The sequence below is a fragment of the Eucyclogobius newberryi genome, unplaced genomic scaffold (assembly GCF_026437365.1).
Source record: "Eucyclogobius newberryi isolate DKJ021-1_F unplaced genomic scaffold, fEucNew1.0.hap1 SCAF_10, whole genome shotgun sequence".
NCBI classification, from domain to species: domain Eukaryota; kingdom Metazoa; phylum Chordata; class Actinopteri; order Gobiiformes; family Gobiidae; genus Eucyclogobius; species Eucyclogobius newberryi.
This window is the reverse complement of record NW_027315724.1, coordinates 29,903,809-29,918,980: the sequence shown is the minus strand read 5'-3', so window position 1 is coordinate 29,918,980 and position 15,172 is coordinate 29,903,809. Positions and strand designations below refer to the sequence as shown.

The 15,172-nt window shown below is 39.1% G+C and overlaps 1 protein-coding gene across 2 annotated transcripts in view; it reads right to left on the bottom strand.

Annotated features, from left to right (window-relative positions):
- LOC140367645 (sorting nexin-19-like) overlaps positions 1-10,598 on the bottom strand; it is a 33,554-nt gene extending 22,956 nt beyond the window's left edge. Inside the window, exons 1-9 of one of the 2 annotated variants that reach the window (XM_072454202.1) lie at positions 10,506-10,598; positions 8,918-9,168; positions 4,173-4,367; positions 1,614-2,777; positions 793-988; positions 595-695; positions 401-523; positions 208-329; positions 21-114 (exon numbers count right to left, since the gene is read on the bottom strand). In XM_072454202.1, the coding sequence (XP_072310303.1) occupies positions 21-114; positions 208-329; positions 401-523; positions 595-695; positions 793-988; positions 1,614-2,777; positions 4,173-4,367; positions 8,918-9,121 (2,199 nt within the window). In that variant the 5' untranslated portion in view covers positions 9,122-9,168; positions 10,506-10,598. The remainder of the gene's footprint in view (positions 1-20; positions 115-207; positions 330-400; positions 524-594; positions 696-792; positions 989-1,613; positions 2,778-4,172; positions 4,368-8,917; positions 9,169-10,505) is intronic. The other variant, XM_072454211.1, reaches the window with a different exon arrangement.
- Between the last annotated feature and the right edge of the window lie 4,574 nt (positions 10,599-15,172).

The following is a 15,172-nucleotide window of genomic DNA, read 5'->3' as shown; positions in this document are numbered from 1 at the left end:
TTGTTCAGAAAGACACTTGCATTGCCGTTGTGGTCAACACTGAAGAGAGGCGGTGTTCTGGCGTCCGAGCCGTTCATTAAGGGTAGGTTTTTGGTGGAAAACTTTAGACGAGACCTGAGAAATTACAAAAATGTACGGTTGATTTTAACGTCATCGAATTTCCAAAACAAATTTGTCCTTAGTGAAATCTTGTCTTGGGAATCTCACTTGTTTTTCTTGTCAGAGGCCAGTCTCACACCGTTGGGCTCATCGATATCGTCTGTGGGACTCTGAGGTTCCGAGCGAGGGAAGGCAGTCTTTAGTGTGTCCACGATGGCATTCACCACAATCTAGAAGCAAGCAGCCACTGGGTTACAAATACAGGGCTGAAGAACGAGAAAAACTAACTACAATAATAAACAACCTTGTCTATACGGGATGTTATAAAAGGCTTTTTCACAAAGGCAATCCTGGCATCTGTGTTTAGAGCCAGAAACTCCTGCATCTCCTCGCTGTTGGCTATTTCAGGAATGGCACAAAGTTGCTGTAAAAATAAGTAAATATTAATATTCAATATACATAACATTTTCTGTGAACCTACTCAAAAGTACAGACTTGCAAAAAGGTCTCGAGCAATCCCTTCCTGGCCTCTATCTTGTCGCTGTCCATGTTTCCAAAAGGCATGTCAGGAAATATTTTCTTTGGGCCCTTCACCGCTGCAACAGTCCATGTTACAATCATTTACACATTTAAATGACACCTGAAAGTGTGATTTGCTTTACACTCATAAACAGTCATGTCGTATTCCTGTACCTTTGATGAGTTTGCGCAGGTCGGCTCTCTCTTCCAGTCTTGTTTGCAGATTGAGGAACTCGCTGTATCTCCTGTTGACCATGTGGTATGCGATCTGCTGAACCGCCGACAAATTCTCAGAGCAGCTCGATGCTTCTGCTTCATCAGAGATCGGCTGCGCGCTCTCCTGGTTTTCACATCCCATCGCCGTCTCGTACTAAGACATAGAACATTTGTTACATAAGCTTACTGCAGAGATGAAGGGAACATTTGTTATGCTGAAGGGAAAACATGCGATTTGTTCTTTTCATTAAAATTCCAGCGGCTAAAAGAATATACAAACTAGTTCAACTTTTACAAAAAAAAATAACTTTTCAGGTTAACAGCCAAAATATTTTTTGGCTTTAAATATTAGTATAAATACATTCATCAAACTTTTGCCCACACAGTCACTTATCCCTGCTTTATAAACCACCTTACTACTACATTCAAATAGATTTATTAATGGGAAACATTTTTGTGAAAGTCATCAGAAATGGCCAATATATCAGTTCCAGAATCTGAATTTTCCGATATCGATATCTATTGAGCAAAAATGGCACTAGAAGAGCATTTAGGCTAAAATATGGCTTTATATTCACAATCATGCCACAAATCAGTAGATATCCAAGATAAGTACATTTTGTCTTAACTTTTACTAAAGTGAAAAGCAGCTAGCAGTTAAAAAAAAAAAAAATCAATATCAGACCATCTCTAAACGTTGTACAAGACAGATATTAAATTCTGGATTCATGTGACGCACTTTTAAAAATGAACATTGTGATCATAAATGTGATCATTACTTTGATGGTGTAGAGGGTGTAGGGGTGTGAGCCGGTGCCGCGGTGCTCCTTGGCCGTGATGGTGCCGGTAATACGCAGGTTCTGGATGATCACCGGTCCTTCGGGGCTGCTCAGAGGCTCAAAACTGAACGTGGCCAGGGGAGAGGTCATCTGGGACGGGCTCACTACTGTCAACTCATTCGGGCTTGTCAATTCAGACTGCTCCACCCCCAAAAGGAGCTCTCTGCTTGGGTTAAATGGCGGGATAAGACCCTCCTTATCTATATCTATGTTGCTGGCTGCTCCTTCAGCTGTTTTCAGTATCAAACAACCATTTATGTCCACTACAGGCTGGGAATTCACCAAAACTTTAGGACAAGACCCATCTCCCGCATTTGAATAAGCATCTTCCAAGTCAATGGACTGCTTATCGTCCAGGCCTTCCTCTTGGCCAATCATAACCAAGGAATCGATGGGACTCTGTTGATAATCAGTCAACGGTGAGTCTAAATCTGAATCTGTTTCTTGATAAAACGGATTCAATTTACTTCCTCGCAGGCAATGCCTCAAAAAGGATTGCGCTGGTTCGTCGTCTTCTGCGTTTTGCGTGCCGTCCAAATCATTCGAGTCAACTTCAAAATACATCGGGAACTCTGGGGTAAAAATCTCTTTATTATTGGGCACTTGTTTATCCGTCACTGCCTCTGTATCAATAGTTTGCTGTTCTAGCGTAGATTCAATTAGAGAGGTTTCCGATTCAATAGACGGCAACTGTGGTCTTGGATTTTGTACATTTTCTTCAATGCCATCTACTTGCATGCTGCGTTTTCCAAATAATTCAATCACAAACAGGTTTAACCAGTCAGGGTCGGACAGTTTATCTATCAGTGGAAGCATTACGTTGCAAGTGATGAGCTCGCCCACGACAAAGCGACCACTGCGAGTTTCTAAATGAGGAGATGGCACCAAAACATGCAGCAGTAGATCCACTAATGCCCGCATGTAGTTTATTTCCAAGCCTTTACTGGTCATAGCCACGTGCGGCGCGGCGATGCCGGAGTAAGCGCGCCACAACCTCTCGCTGTCCCATTTGACACTTCGTTGCTGTTGAGGCACAAGTTGTTTGGCTTTCAGGAAATCTTGCAAGTGGCATCCAACGAGATCCAATATTCTCTGGTTCAACTCCTGCAATGAAAGGCGGTAAATTAGTCAACATTTTAAAATGGGACTGGGTGATATGCAGAAAAGAAAAGAATCAAACAGTTCCCCTCATGTTGAACAATCATGATTTTTCATTCAAATTGATTTTGTCTTATTAAAAACTGATCAAAATGGCCTTCAAAAGTAATGTCCTGAACATACGTAGACAATACAGACTTTTAATTATTGCCATTTAACAAAAAATAGTCAAGTCATTCCTAAACTCTGCTCCAAACAACTTGCACAGAGGATTGCTTGTGGATCTTGATTACAAAGCCGCATATCATTGATGATTAGAAATGGCAAAATCTTGATCTCAGTCAAATTTGGATTTATTGCACAGCCCTAGTTTAAAGGTTCTTATTTTGACGGTAAATATAAAGTGATCAAACATAACATTAGGATCAATTTGCCAAATATGCATTATCAGAATCAGCTAATGCAAATTCCCTACTTTTGATCCTCGATACTGTTTTGGTAAAGTTTATGGTAGAAAACAAACAAATGTATGTATCAATTAATCGCTCAATGGTGCTTAAAGCCTTCTACACACAGAAGGATTTTCTGCCTGATTTGCCTCTCCACGAGTTCGGGAAGGCGTGGCCCGAGCAGCAATTCATAAGCGATTATTTGTGGTGGCACTCCTCATGTCTGTGGTGTCTTTGATGCAACAACTTTAACGGAGCCAATCAAAGTAGCCGACAGTGCTAGGCTCCATTACCTAATGATGACCTTAAAAATAGCACAACGAAACCAACATGGAGTTTGTGTGAACTTTTTCATTCATCATCAGTGCTACAGTGACTGCAACATGCTCCTTTCATACAGTGAATATACTGTGTCCCAGGTTTAATCCACATACGCTTCTGCTTTTTGTTTTATTGTTGCTCTAAATAGGAGCGTGTGAAAAGCAGCTCATGCTCCGTATCCTCCAGTATTTTTTAAATTACAGCCCATTCCATCACGTGATACTTTAGTCGACTTACAAATTTATGAAGCTGTATTATGAATGTTGATATATTTATAGTAAATCATATATTATATAATTATGTATTATTTTACTATTATTAGATTTACATTATTTTATTATGGATTTACAGTATACGCACAACAGCCGAAAGGAGTTATCTGAAGATTTGGGAGTGACTGAATAGTTTTTCATTCCTTTTCACTGATGAAGATGCTGTTTACTTGCACTTCTCTGGATACATAGTAGTTTTTGTGCGAGATCCAACAAATTTGAGTCAATTCATCGATGGGCATGGCCTGTCTTTAGTTAACAAAGAATTTGTTTAATCGACTACAGCCCTACTTAATGTATACCTGACATCAGCAGCCATTTGTGGTCATAGTGTGTGCGTCGTTGGAGTGTTTTTGTACCTTCCTGTCCACTTGTCTGGCTCGTCTTTTGAGCTCCATGGCCATAAAGATCATAGCATCATGTACATCAGAGTCAAAGTCTTTCTCAGCGGACACTGTGGAGTACCAGGATGTCACAAAGTCTCGGATGATCTTTCTCACTGTATTGTGGATTTCCTGGTCCAGTTTCTCCTCGTCTTCCTCAGATGGAGTAATCTAATACAAATAAAAGTAAACATCATGTATAAATAAATCTTACTCTGGATTTAAATACAGTTTATTTGAGTGCAGCCTTTTATTCTGGTACACTGATAATGAAGTGTACTCTGGACTTGTCTGCACTTTTCTGCACAAAACCACCAGAACCAGACGAAGAGGCTTCAAAATTCTTTGCTGCTTTTTTGGTATGAGTTGAATGTGTGTGTGGCATTGTAGAGCATGACAAATTCTTGGGGGAGAGTGAAATACATGTTAACTTATGTCTTTGGAAGTAGGTCAGATTTTCTATGGTTTCACACTTAATTATACCCGCATGCATTGCCCCAGGAAACTCATTTTGGGTTTCACAAAAACACAGATTCAAAGGTTTTTCTCAAAATGAATAATAAAAGTAAAACTGAATGAAACATGTTTTAACAGGCTGTTGATCACAAAGTTTGATTTCTTAAGGCTTGTCACATTCTAGAAACAGCACCGTAAGATTTTACACAATGCAAGCAGAAATACTAAACTTTTTTTTGATAAGTAAGTAAGTTCTGCTTTCCCCATGACAGTGAGAAAGCAGAACAACTGAACCACTGCATGCCATCTTTATTTAATTAGAATTATTTTTATATATTACAAATTAGGAGAAACCCATGTGAATCAAGCTTTGGGATGAGAGCTGATTGACTATTCAAAGATGGTTCAACCTGTTCCATTCTCTGTCTGAAATGTGCCAAAGGGTTTGTGAAAGCAAGGAACAAGTTAGATTAAAACATCAACTTTAACTTCTTTAATGGTTTTGAATCAGCTCCCTGGCTTTAATTGAATTTCACCATTGTTTCGTCATGGCTTCATGAATAATCTTAAAATTGTCGGTGTAATCCCTCATTCGTCTAGGCGTGTTCCATAGTAGAAAAAGCTTCAGTTGTAGTCATCTGGACTCAGTTTGCAAAAATAGACGTTTCGACTCTCATCCAAGAGTCATTGTCAATAACAGAATTTAGGTCGAGAACTCCGATATTAATACTGTTCTGTGGTAAGACCCGCCCATTGGGAGGAGCCTTCCTGAAGTAGAAAGAGTTGTTTGTTTCAACAGAAACTCCCCCCTTGTATCTACCGAGCTAGCCTATTCAGAATCTTAATGGGCTATTAGAAACCTCTTTGTCTTTGTGAGACCCTGGCTCAACCACCCTGAGTACCTGATTAGCATCTGAATGTCCTCTACCTTTCCAGGGGTTCAGTAACCCATTATAAATAACAGGAAGATTAAACCTTAACCCTCCATTTCTGTTTAAAGAAGGTCTTTCTTTTTTAACAAAAATAGCTTCCTTAACTCCTCTTTCAAACCATCTTTTCTCCCTGCTTAAAACCTTCACCTCACCGTCTTCAAACGAGTGATTAGAGGCTTCAAGGTGGAGATGCACGGCGCTCTGTGGTCCTGAACTAGTATTTCTTCTGTGCTGATAAAGCCTCTTGTGTAGAGGCTGTTTCGTCTCACCTATGTAACGTTCTTTACAACTTTCTTCACTGCATTGGATCGAATAAACTACATTGCTCTGTTTTTAAGTCGGCAACTTGTCCTTTGGGTGAACCAGTTTTTGTCTTAAAGTGTTTCCTGGTTTAAAATAAACAGGGACTTCGTGTTGTCTAAAAATTCTCTGCAGTTTTTCCGAGAGGCCAGACACATAAGGGATAGAAACACCCTTCCTTCTCTGTTCAGTTTCCCTTATGTCCTGCTTCTTGGTTCTCTTCACTCTGTTGAGAGCCCAAGCGGGGTAACCACAGGCTGAGAGGGCATTACGGACATGTTTTTCCTCTTTCTTCTTGCCCTCTGAGCTGGTGGGCACACCTTGAGCTCTGTGTTGTAAGGTTCTGATCACCCCCAGCTTGTGCTGTAGTGGGTGGTTGGAACCAAAGAGCAGATACTGGTCCGTGTGTGTAGGTTTCCTATATACTTCTATTTGGAGTTTCCCGTCCTCTCCTCTGATCGTGGAACAATCAAGAAAGGCCAAGCGATTCTCCTTAGCGTCTTCTCTTGTAAACCTAATATGTGGGTCCACAGCATTGATGTGATCAGAGAAGGTTTCCAGCTCTTGTTTCTTGATTGTTACAAAAGTATCATCGACATAGCGGAGCCACAGTTTTGGGGCTATGCCTGAGAATGAGGACAGTGCCTTCTTCTCAAAGTGCTCCATGTACAGGTTGGCCACTATGGGAGAGACGGGCGAGCCCATGGCACAGCCATGAATCTGTCTGTAAAATTGTCCCCGGAATTGAAAGTAAGTGGTGTTCAGACAGATGTCCAACAGTTTACATATGTGTTCAGGTGTCAGTTTGGTCCTTTCCTGTAGGGTGGAGTCTTCCTGCAGTCTGATCCTCACTGCTGCTACTGCATCAGAGGTCGGGATGCAGGTGAACAGGGACACCACATCATATGAAACCATGAGGTCATCTGGGTCCAGTTGGAGATGTTTCACTTTATCCACAAAGTTGTGCGTGTTTTCCACATGATGTTCCGAATTCCCCACAAGCGGAGCCAATATAGTTGTTAAATGCTTGGCCACATTGTAAGTGATGGAATCTGTGCTGCACACTATGGGTCTGAGTGGAACCTCCTTTTTGTGTATTTTTGGAAGGCCATAAATGCAAGGCATGGCTTCACCAGGATACAGTCTGTAATACAGAGGCCGGTCTATCGCTTCCTCTTTTTCCAGCCTTTGTAAACAGTCTATCACTTTCTTCTTGTAGCCACTGGTCGGATCTCTTTTCAAGCGCTCGTATGTGGTCGTGTCCTCGAGGAGGGTGTGGACTTTGGCTTCGTAATCAGCTGCGTTGAGAATCACAGTGCAACGTCCCTTGTCTGCTGGGAGGATGTTGATGCTATGATCTTTTTCCAGTGCTGAAAGTGCTTTACTCTCTTCAGCTGTGATATTTGAAGGCGGTGGTTTGGCACTCTTCAGGGTCGCTGTGACACGTAACCTCAGGTCTGCAGCCTCCGATTCAGACATTTTTGTTGTTTCTAATTGCAGTTTCAGTGGCTGTGATGTAGTCCTCTGTAGGGATGTGTTTAGAGGTGACAGAAAAGTTGAGCCCTTTAGAGAGCACCTCCTTTTCTGCCTGTGTCAGGACACAATCTGATAGGTTCTTAATCCAATTGTTTTTGCTGGTCGCTAATTTGTCTGTCTCAGTCCTAATGTCTAGCTCGACCTCACCTGCATTCTTTTTGTTCAAAAGAATGTTGAACTTCTTGATTTGGCGTTCTTTGCTCTTCCTGTGCTGTGCTTCTTGTGCTGTCTGTGTAAAATCCAGCACTCTTTTGAAAGCTTCTTCAGGGAGTATGCTGGTTAATTTCTCCTGTAAAGTTCCTGTTCTGCCTTTCAATTTATCAATTCTGACGTTGTTTTCCTGGATCCTTTCACTGAGCATCTGCATAAGGCTCCTTCTCCAAATAGAAGTATATAGGAAACCTACACACACGGACCAGTATCTGCTCTTTGGTTCCAACCACCCACTACAGCACAAGCTGGGGGTGATCAGAACCTTACAACACAGAGCTCAAGGTGTGCCCACCAGCTCAGAGGGCAAGAAGAAAGAGGAAAAACATGTCCGAAATGCCCTCTCAGCCTGTGGTTACCCCGCTTGGGCTCTCAACAGAGTGAAGAGAACCAAGAAGCAGGAGAAAAGGGAAACTGAACAGAGAAGGAAGGGTGTCTCTATCCCTTATGTGTCTGGCCTCTCGGAAAAACTGCAGAGAATTTTTAGACAACACGAAGTCCCTGTTTATTTTAAACCAGGAAACACTTTAAGACAAAAACTGGTTCACCCAAAGGACAAGTTGCCGACTCAAAAACAGAGCAATGTAGTTTATTCGATCCAATGCAGTGAAGAAAGTTGTAAAGAACGTTACATAGGTGAGACGAAACAGCCTCTACACAAGAGGCTTTATCAGCACAGAAGAAATACTAGTTCAGGACCACAGAGCGCCGTGCATCTCCACCTTGAAGCCTCTAATCACTCGTTTGAAGACGGTGATGTGAAGGTTTTAAGCAGGGAGAAAAGATGGTTTGAAAGAGGAGTTAAGGAAGCTATTTTTGTTAAAAAAAGAAAGACCTTCTTTAAACAGAAATGGAGGGCTAAGGTTTAATCTTCCTGTTATTTATAATGGGTTACTGAACCCCTGGAAAGGTAGAGGACATTCAGATGCTAATCAGGTACTCAGGGTGGTTGAGCCAGGGTCTCACAAAGACAAAGAGGTTTCTAATAGCCCATTAAGATTCTGAATAGGCTAGCTCGGTAGATACAAGGGGGGAGTTTCTGTTGAAACAAACAACTCTTTCTACTTCAGGAAGGCTCCTCCCAATGGGCGGGTCTTACCACAGAACAGTATTAATATCGGAGTTCTCGACCTAAATTCTGTTATTGACAATGACTCTTGGATGAGAGTCGAAACGTCTATTTTTGCAAACTGAGTCCAGATGACTACAACTGAAGCTTTTTCTACAATCTTAAAATTGTGGTGTTTTTTCTCATTATAATCGCAACGGTCCTTAATACAGATTTACCTGGTCCATTGTGATGAACCTCTCCAAGTGGAGGACAGTGTTTGAGTCCAGTGCAGCCTGAGAACCCAGCCACCCTCCGAGCACCACGAGGAGACTCGTGAAGACACACAGCAGCCAGATGTTTACCAGCAGGTGGAACAGCACTAGCCAGGTCACCAGCATGCCCACACCCAGCAGGCTCCTCTGCCCCAGTACCTCCGCCATGGCTCTTTAGTGTGTACAGGTCAGGGAAACCAGGCAGACATCTTTCACTAGAATAGAATAAAACAAACAACAATATGACAACTAGATGCTGTGCAAGAAGCCATTGCGAGTGACTGCGTAACGCATGGCCAAATCCTGTACAGTTGCCATGACATGATGTCACAAAGCAACAACATTCCGCCACTCTAGAGATAGGCAAAATTGCAACTTTGACAACAAATCCCGCAAAAACGACAAGACTGAGGAAAATGAAAGCAATGCCAACAATCAGACAAGAATAAAGTCTAAAGAGTAAAGTAGATGGCTGCCAGCCGCCATTAAAAGCAACAATGACATTTCCCCATGTGGGACAATAAAGGAATATCTTAAGAACAAAAAGAATCAGACAATATCTACAAAATGAACATTGAATGACGAAAATACTGCAAATTAGTACTAGAACTCTAAAAATACAAAAAATGACTACAACATAGTACTACAATGTAGTACTACAACATAAGACTAAAATACTGAATAAACAGCAAGTACTAGGATTACTAGAAATCTAAGAATATGTTTAAGATTTATTTGGTGCATGTGCAAGCACAAACCAAAATCATTGGGTAATCTGATTATTCTAGTTTTCTAATTTAACAGGCTATGGGGAAAAAAGTACAAGAATTGTTATAATAACTCTTTCAGTCTTAAGAATTTTATTTTATTTTTCTTTACATTAAATGTAACATGGCATTTCAAAAGTCTTAAAACGCCAGAAATCATATTTTTGGTGTGAATATAAATATCAAAGATAAAGATCGTAATGATAATGACAAAACAAACCACCATCTTGCTGAAGCAGATGACTTTAAAATCCATCCATTATAACGACCCCTAACCGGATGATACGCTACATCTTTCGACAAATGAAGCGTGTTTCTAGCCGAGCCTGGTTTGTACTGTTTCAATCAAAATTACTGACACAACCACGTAATAAAAGCGAAAACATAATTATGCTTGATTTGAAGGCAAAAGACGAAAACAAAGCTGAGGAAACAACCACTACTGAAAAGTCGTCACTGCAAACACGGACAGCTGTTTTTCAACTCTAAGGACCTAACCCCGTTACGAGCGGAGACATTTTAACATCTGTTTGCGTAAAAACAATGGGCTAACCGATATTTTTAGACTAAATACCCAAATTACCAAATAAACACTGAAATAAGAACCAGTCGGCGTCTTTGCACGAGATTATTAAAATGAAGCAGCCTGTTACAGATGGTGCATTCGGGCTTTGTAGCCTCCTATACGTGACAGACATGTTACCAGAGACCAGATGTTTGTCTGTAAATAACGCCACAAGAAAATATCTGTTTGTGTTTAAAAGGGAAACCTGGAAATCGCCCACCTCATCTGTCAAACATCCAGCAGAAAGTCTCTGCTGACAGCCCTTTCGTTACAGTTGTTTACTTCCGCTTTGGTGACGTCAGTGCGCAGCAAACGTGTTCCATTCGCTGAAACTGAAAAATAAATATATAGATTTTTGTGTTGCAGAGTATTGTGTGCGACAGTTCAAATAGTAAAGGGCACTATAGAATAGTACTCAGCTTAAATCTATAAAAAAAAATCAGACTGATGAGCTGAGACTATAATTCACACGGACCAAATAGGACTTGTTTTGCTTTTCTTTTGCTTTTTTTGATTTAGTATTAAACTGCAACATACACAGATCATTATTTTTTACTGTCTTATTGAACTTGACTTATTGAAACAAGCCTATAGACTTGCTGTTCAAAACTGCAGAAATTATCATGTTCATCCTGACATTTCACATCAATTTCAGTTACATGAAGCAGACTTTAATGTACATTTTTGTTTGTTTTTAAATTAAAAAAATGTTAGGTGACTTTTTGTATGTATGCCCCAGAGTCTGAATTATATGAATAATCCCATATATCTGGGGTGCGAAAACAGACATTTTCTGAGCACTCAAGCCTCAAATGCAAGACAATACAGCATTACATTCATCACTCAAAATATAACTTAAAGAAAGCTAATGATGAACTATTATAACCTGGTTAAAAACTCAAAATTGTAAATAATATGACAGAGCTGAGACATTACCCATTAACATGACTGACCCCTGTTACTTCAGCAACTTGTGTTTTACAAGTAAAAAAAAAAAAAAACTGAAATAAAACTGCCCTAGGAACTCCTCTCTTCAGCAGAAAATATGTAACAAGAGATTAGAATACTTCATGATCTACTCACTACAGGTAAGTCTTTTCAAACTGTACAAATGTTAAGAAAATATAACATACATATAGCATAATCTTATAATTTGCAATCCGTTACCATGTCTATGGGAGTTTTTTGTTTATAGGAGATCTTCTACTGAGAGTGTTTTTCAAACTTCCTATAAGTGATCTGTTCTTTTCTTCTGTATCTACCTCTGTATCTACCTGCGTTGCATCAATGAAATTTCCCCATGTGGGACAATAAAGGAATATCTTATCTTATCTTTAAAAAAAACTGTTTGAAGAAATGCAACACATAAAATACCTTTGTTTAACACAAAATTTGTAATTAAGATTAAACTTCAATTTATTTAAAACGCAAAACAGAATAAAGGCTTCTGGGCTTTCCCTTTTGCACATGCTATATTTCCAGAATTGCACAGAGTTGGTCAGTGGTCAGAATCACGAGTCTTTGTTTCAGTTTTTGTAAAGCAGAGGTTTTTTTTTTTACAGCTCAGTGCAGGGAATTCTCTGAAGCTTCACCAATTGAAGACATCCTGATTTAAATTTAAAAGAGAAGGAGATACACATATCAACAAAAGTATATAAAATGCTTGTATCTATCTCTCAAAATAAACCCGGACAGGCCAAACAAAGATGAGAGGCAGAGGCGATTCTAAGTTTATCTCAGGAAACGTGGGAAGAGGCATGTTTACGCCGAAGCACAAATTCAAATATTATGGAGACAATTTACATGGAAAATGATCAGTAGATTTTTTCGAACTCCATATTTTGTTGCTAAAATTAACCTCATCATGCTTAATCATACACATATTTTTGGGACATAGATTACATTACACGCTGCAGTGGGTTCACGTCAATGTGTGCAGGGACGAGCTGAGGCATATCTTCCACTTACAGCGGCTCCAAAATGAGCTACTATCTCTTCATGCTTGGATAGAAAAGTAAAACAACTCAACCAAACCCATTGCATTGTTGTTAAGTGCCTCATACACCATTACCTTATTGTTATTGTGGTTACTGTGTTATGGGCATTGTATCGGAAAAAACCTTATTTTTGTGTGTGATTTGTTACCTTAAAATGGGACCGTGAGAAGCACCTATGCTCTGTTGTTCCCAAAGTAACAAAAATGTAAAACTGTGGGTTATAGGTTGTGTTTGAAGGTTGTTGGCTGATCCTCGGGCCAGATCATTATTGCTGGGTGGAAACTACACATTTCTCTTCTAAAAAGCAGACAAAAGAACTGCTTCAGGACGACCCAAGAGGATATGCTTGACATGTACACAAGCCCCTAAGCTTCCTCCTTGTCTTCATATTATTACCAGTTATTATTACCAGACATTATTATCCGACACCTTACTTTTGAACCAGTCACAAGATCTGGATCTCAGTACTTTCCTTAATTGATCAAGCATAATTTTTTTCACTGATATTGCAATAAAAAGTAGTGCATTCTACGACGGAGTATAAGGGCCAACCAAAAAAATAAAAATGCGGGTCACTACGAGAATAAAGTCATTAATTAATGACTTTTTTCTCGTTAATTAACAAGAAAAATCTCGTTAATTAACGAGAAAAAGTCATTAATTAATGACTTTATTCTCGTTGTGCCCCGCACTTTTTTTTTTTTTGGTTGGCCCTTATACTCCATCGTACAGATCAGCTTCAGAGCTTTAAACATACAAAACACAGCTCTGTTACTGGACTGTACCATTATGTAACACTGAGGGGGAGCACGTAACATGGTGCTGAAAGTGAACCGCGTATCTGCCTTTATAGTCTTTAAATTATGAGATTTTTCTCGTTATTTAATGAGAAAAAAGGCATTAATTAATGACTTCATTCTCGTTGTGCCCCGCATTTTTATTTTTTGGTTGGCCCTTATACTCCGTCGTAGCATTGTGGTATTATGCTGACTATGAAAAGTGAAACACCCATTTGATATTAGGTTTCATTTTCGCAGATATAAAACCAAGGGTAGGAATCCAGCCAAACAACAAAATCAAGCAGAAGAAACTCTTTAAGTAATTCATCAAAATTGCCTTATACTTTTTTCAGTTTCTTTGGAACATTTTTCTGAACAGAAACTAACGATCGGTTCAGTCTTCAAGTCTTTCAGGTACTTTTGCAAATCATAAAGTCATTTTCTTGTTTGTTCCAATGCTTTTGTGTTATGGTTCAAATAAGCTGTCTAATTTGTTTTTGCCAGACTATTTAAAATGCATGAAAGCGGCTCTCATATGTTTAGAACCATCACATATTGATTACTGTTTATTGGAACCATGGCCACCACAATTAGCTTTTTCCAAACATTTATGTAAATCTAATGCAAATTTATTATAAAGTTGTTGTTTTTTAAAGCACAGGAATTGAATCATTTCTGAATTCTGGATGCACTGCAAGGTATAATTTTTGTACACTTTTCACAGATAAAATCACAACATACTTTGCAGAGATACACCAAAATAACAGCTGTATCATTAAGAAACAAATATAAAATAAGATCAATTCAACCAAAAGTTTTTTTAACTCTGTACATTTCATAGCTTTGACAGAACAGGTTCCCCAAGTGTTAAATGTTGTTTTTGAGACTTGCAGGTTCCAAAGGGTGTGTCCAGAGTAGTAAAGTTCCAGAATGTGCTCTAAAAGTAACAGCTAAAATGTTTACATAAATCCTGAACTTTACTAGAAGCCAGTGGAGGATGGTGTGGAACGTTCTGGTGGTTCCTGTTAAAAAGCCTGACAGCAGAGCTTTCCACAATTTGTGATTTATAGCCATTTGTAGCAGTCTTATTATTATAGAATCAGAATCACAATCACAATAGGGTTTATTGCCATTTGTCACAGAAACCTTGACCACTGAATACTAAACGGTATGATATGTACATAATAAAATATAAAGTTATTTAGTGCAATAGGAAGTGATGATATGTACATAATAAAATATAAAGTTTTTATTTAGTGCAATAGGAAGTGATGATATGTACATAATAAAATATAAAGTTATGTAGTGCAATGGGAAGTGATGATATGTACATAATAAATATAAAGTTTTGTAGTGCAATGGGAAGTGATGATATGTACATAATAAATATAAAGTTTTGTAGTGCAATAGGAAGTGAATAGGTAAAACAGAGTTACAATAATCAAGCTGTGATTGAATAAAACATGAATAGTAATAATCTAATAATAAACTTCCTAAGATATAGGGGCATTTAGGGCATTTCTTAAAAAGACAATCAAGCAGGAGACAGGATAGCGTTGCGGGACCAATAGGCCCTACGCCCTGCTGGGGCTCGGGCCCAATCAAACAGGGCTCAGGGCTGAACTCTTCTCCATTCTTCCTGAATGTTTGATGGAAGGATCACTCAAAAGCAGAAAGCTATTTTTTCCACAGGGAAGATTAAGAGCTGTAAAGACCCATTACTAAGGTTAAAAACGTGGGAGAGTGTATGAGAGACCATGATATGTTCTTCAACAGGATATAGAATAACACATGAACCTGTTTGTGGTTAGTTGTGTCATTTGCACTGATCATCTGATTTAGAAGCTTATTAAAAGAGTGAAAAGTAAAATTGTGTCCAACATGAGCCATATATATATATATATATATTGTACATAATCTTAAAATATGATGAAGCATTGATGGTCATTCCATAAACGCTGCACATCTGTGCATTCAGATGCTCTGACATGTTCACCAAGAAAAATACTGCATTTTGAACAGGTTTTACAATAGATACAGTGGGTTTGATGTTTTTTTATGAATTGTTTTGGGGAATGCATTTAAAGAAAGAACAAATCAGTTCCTTAAGA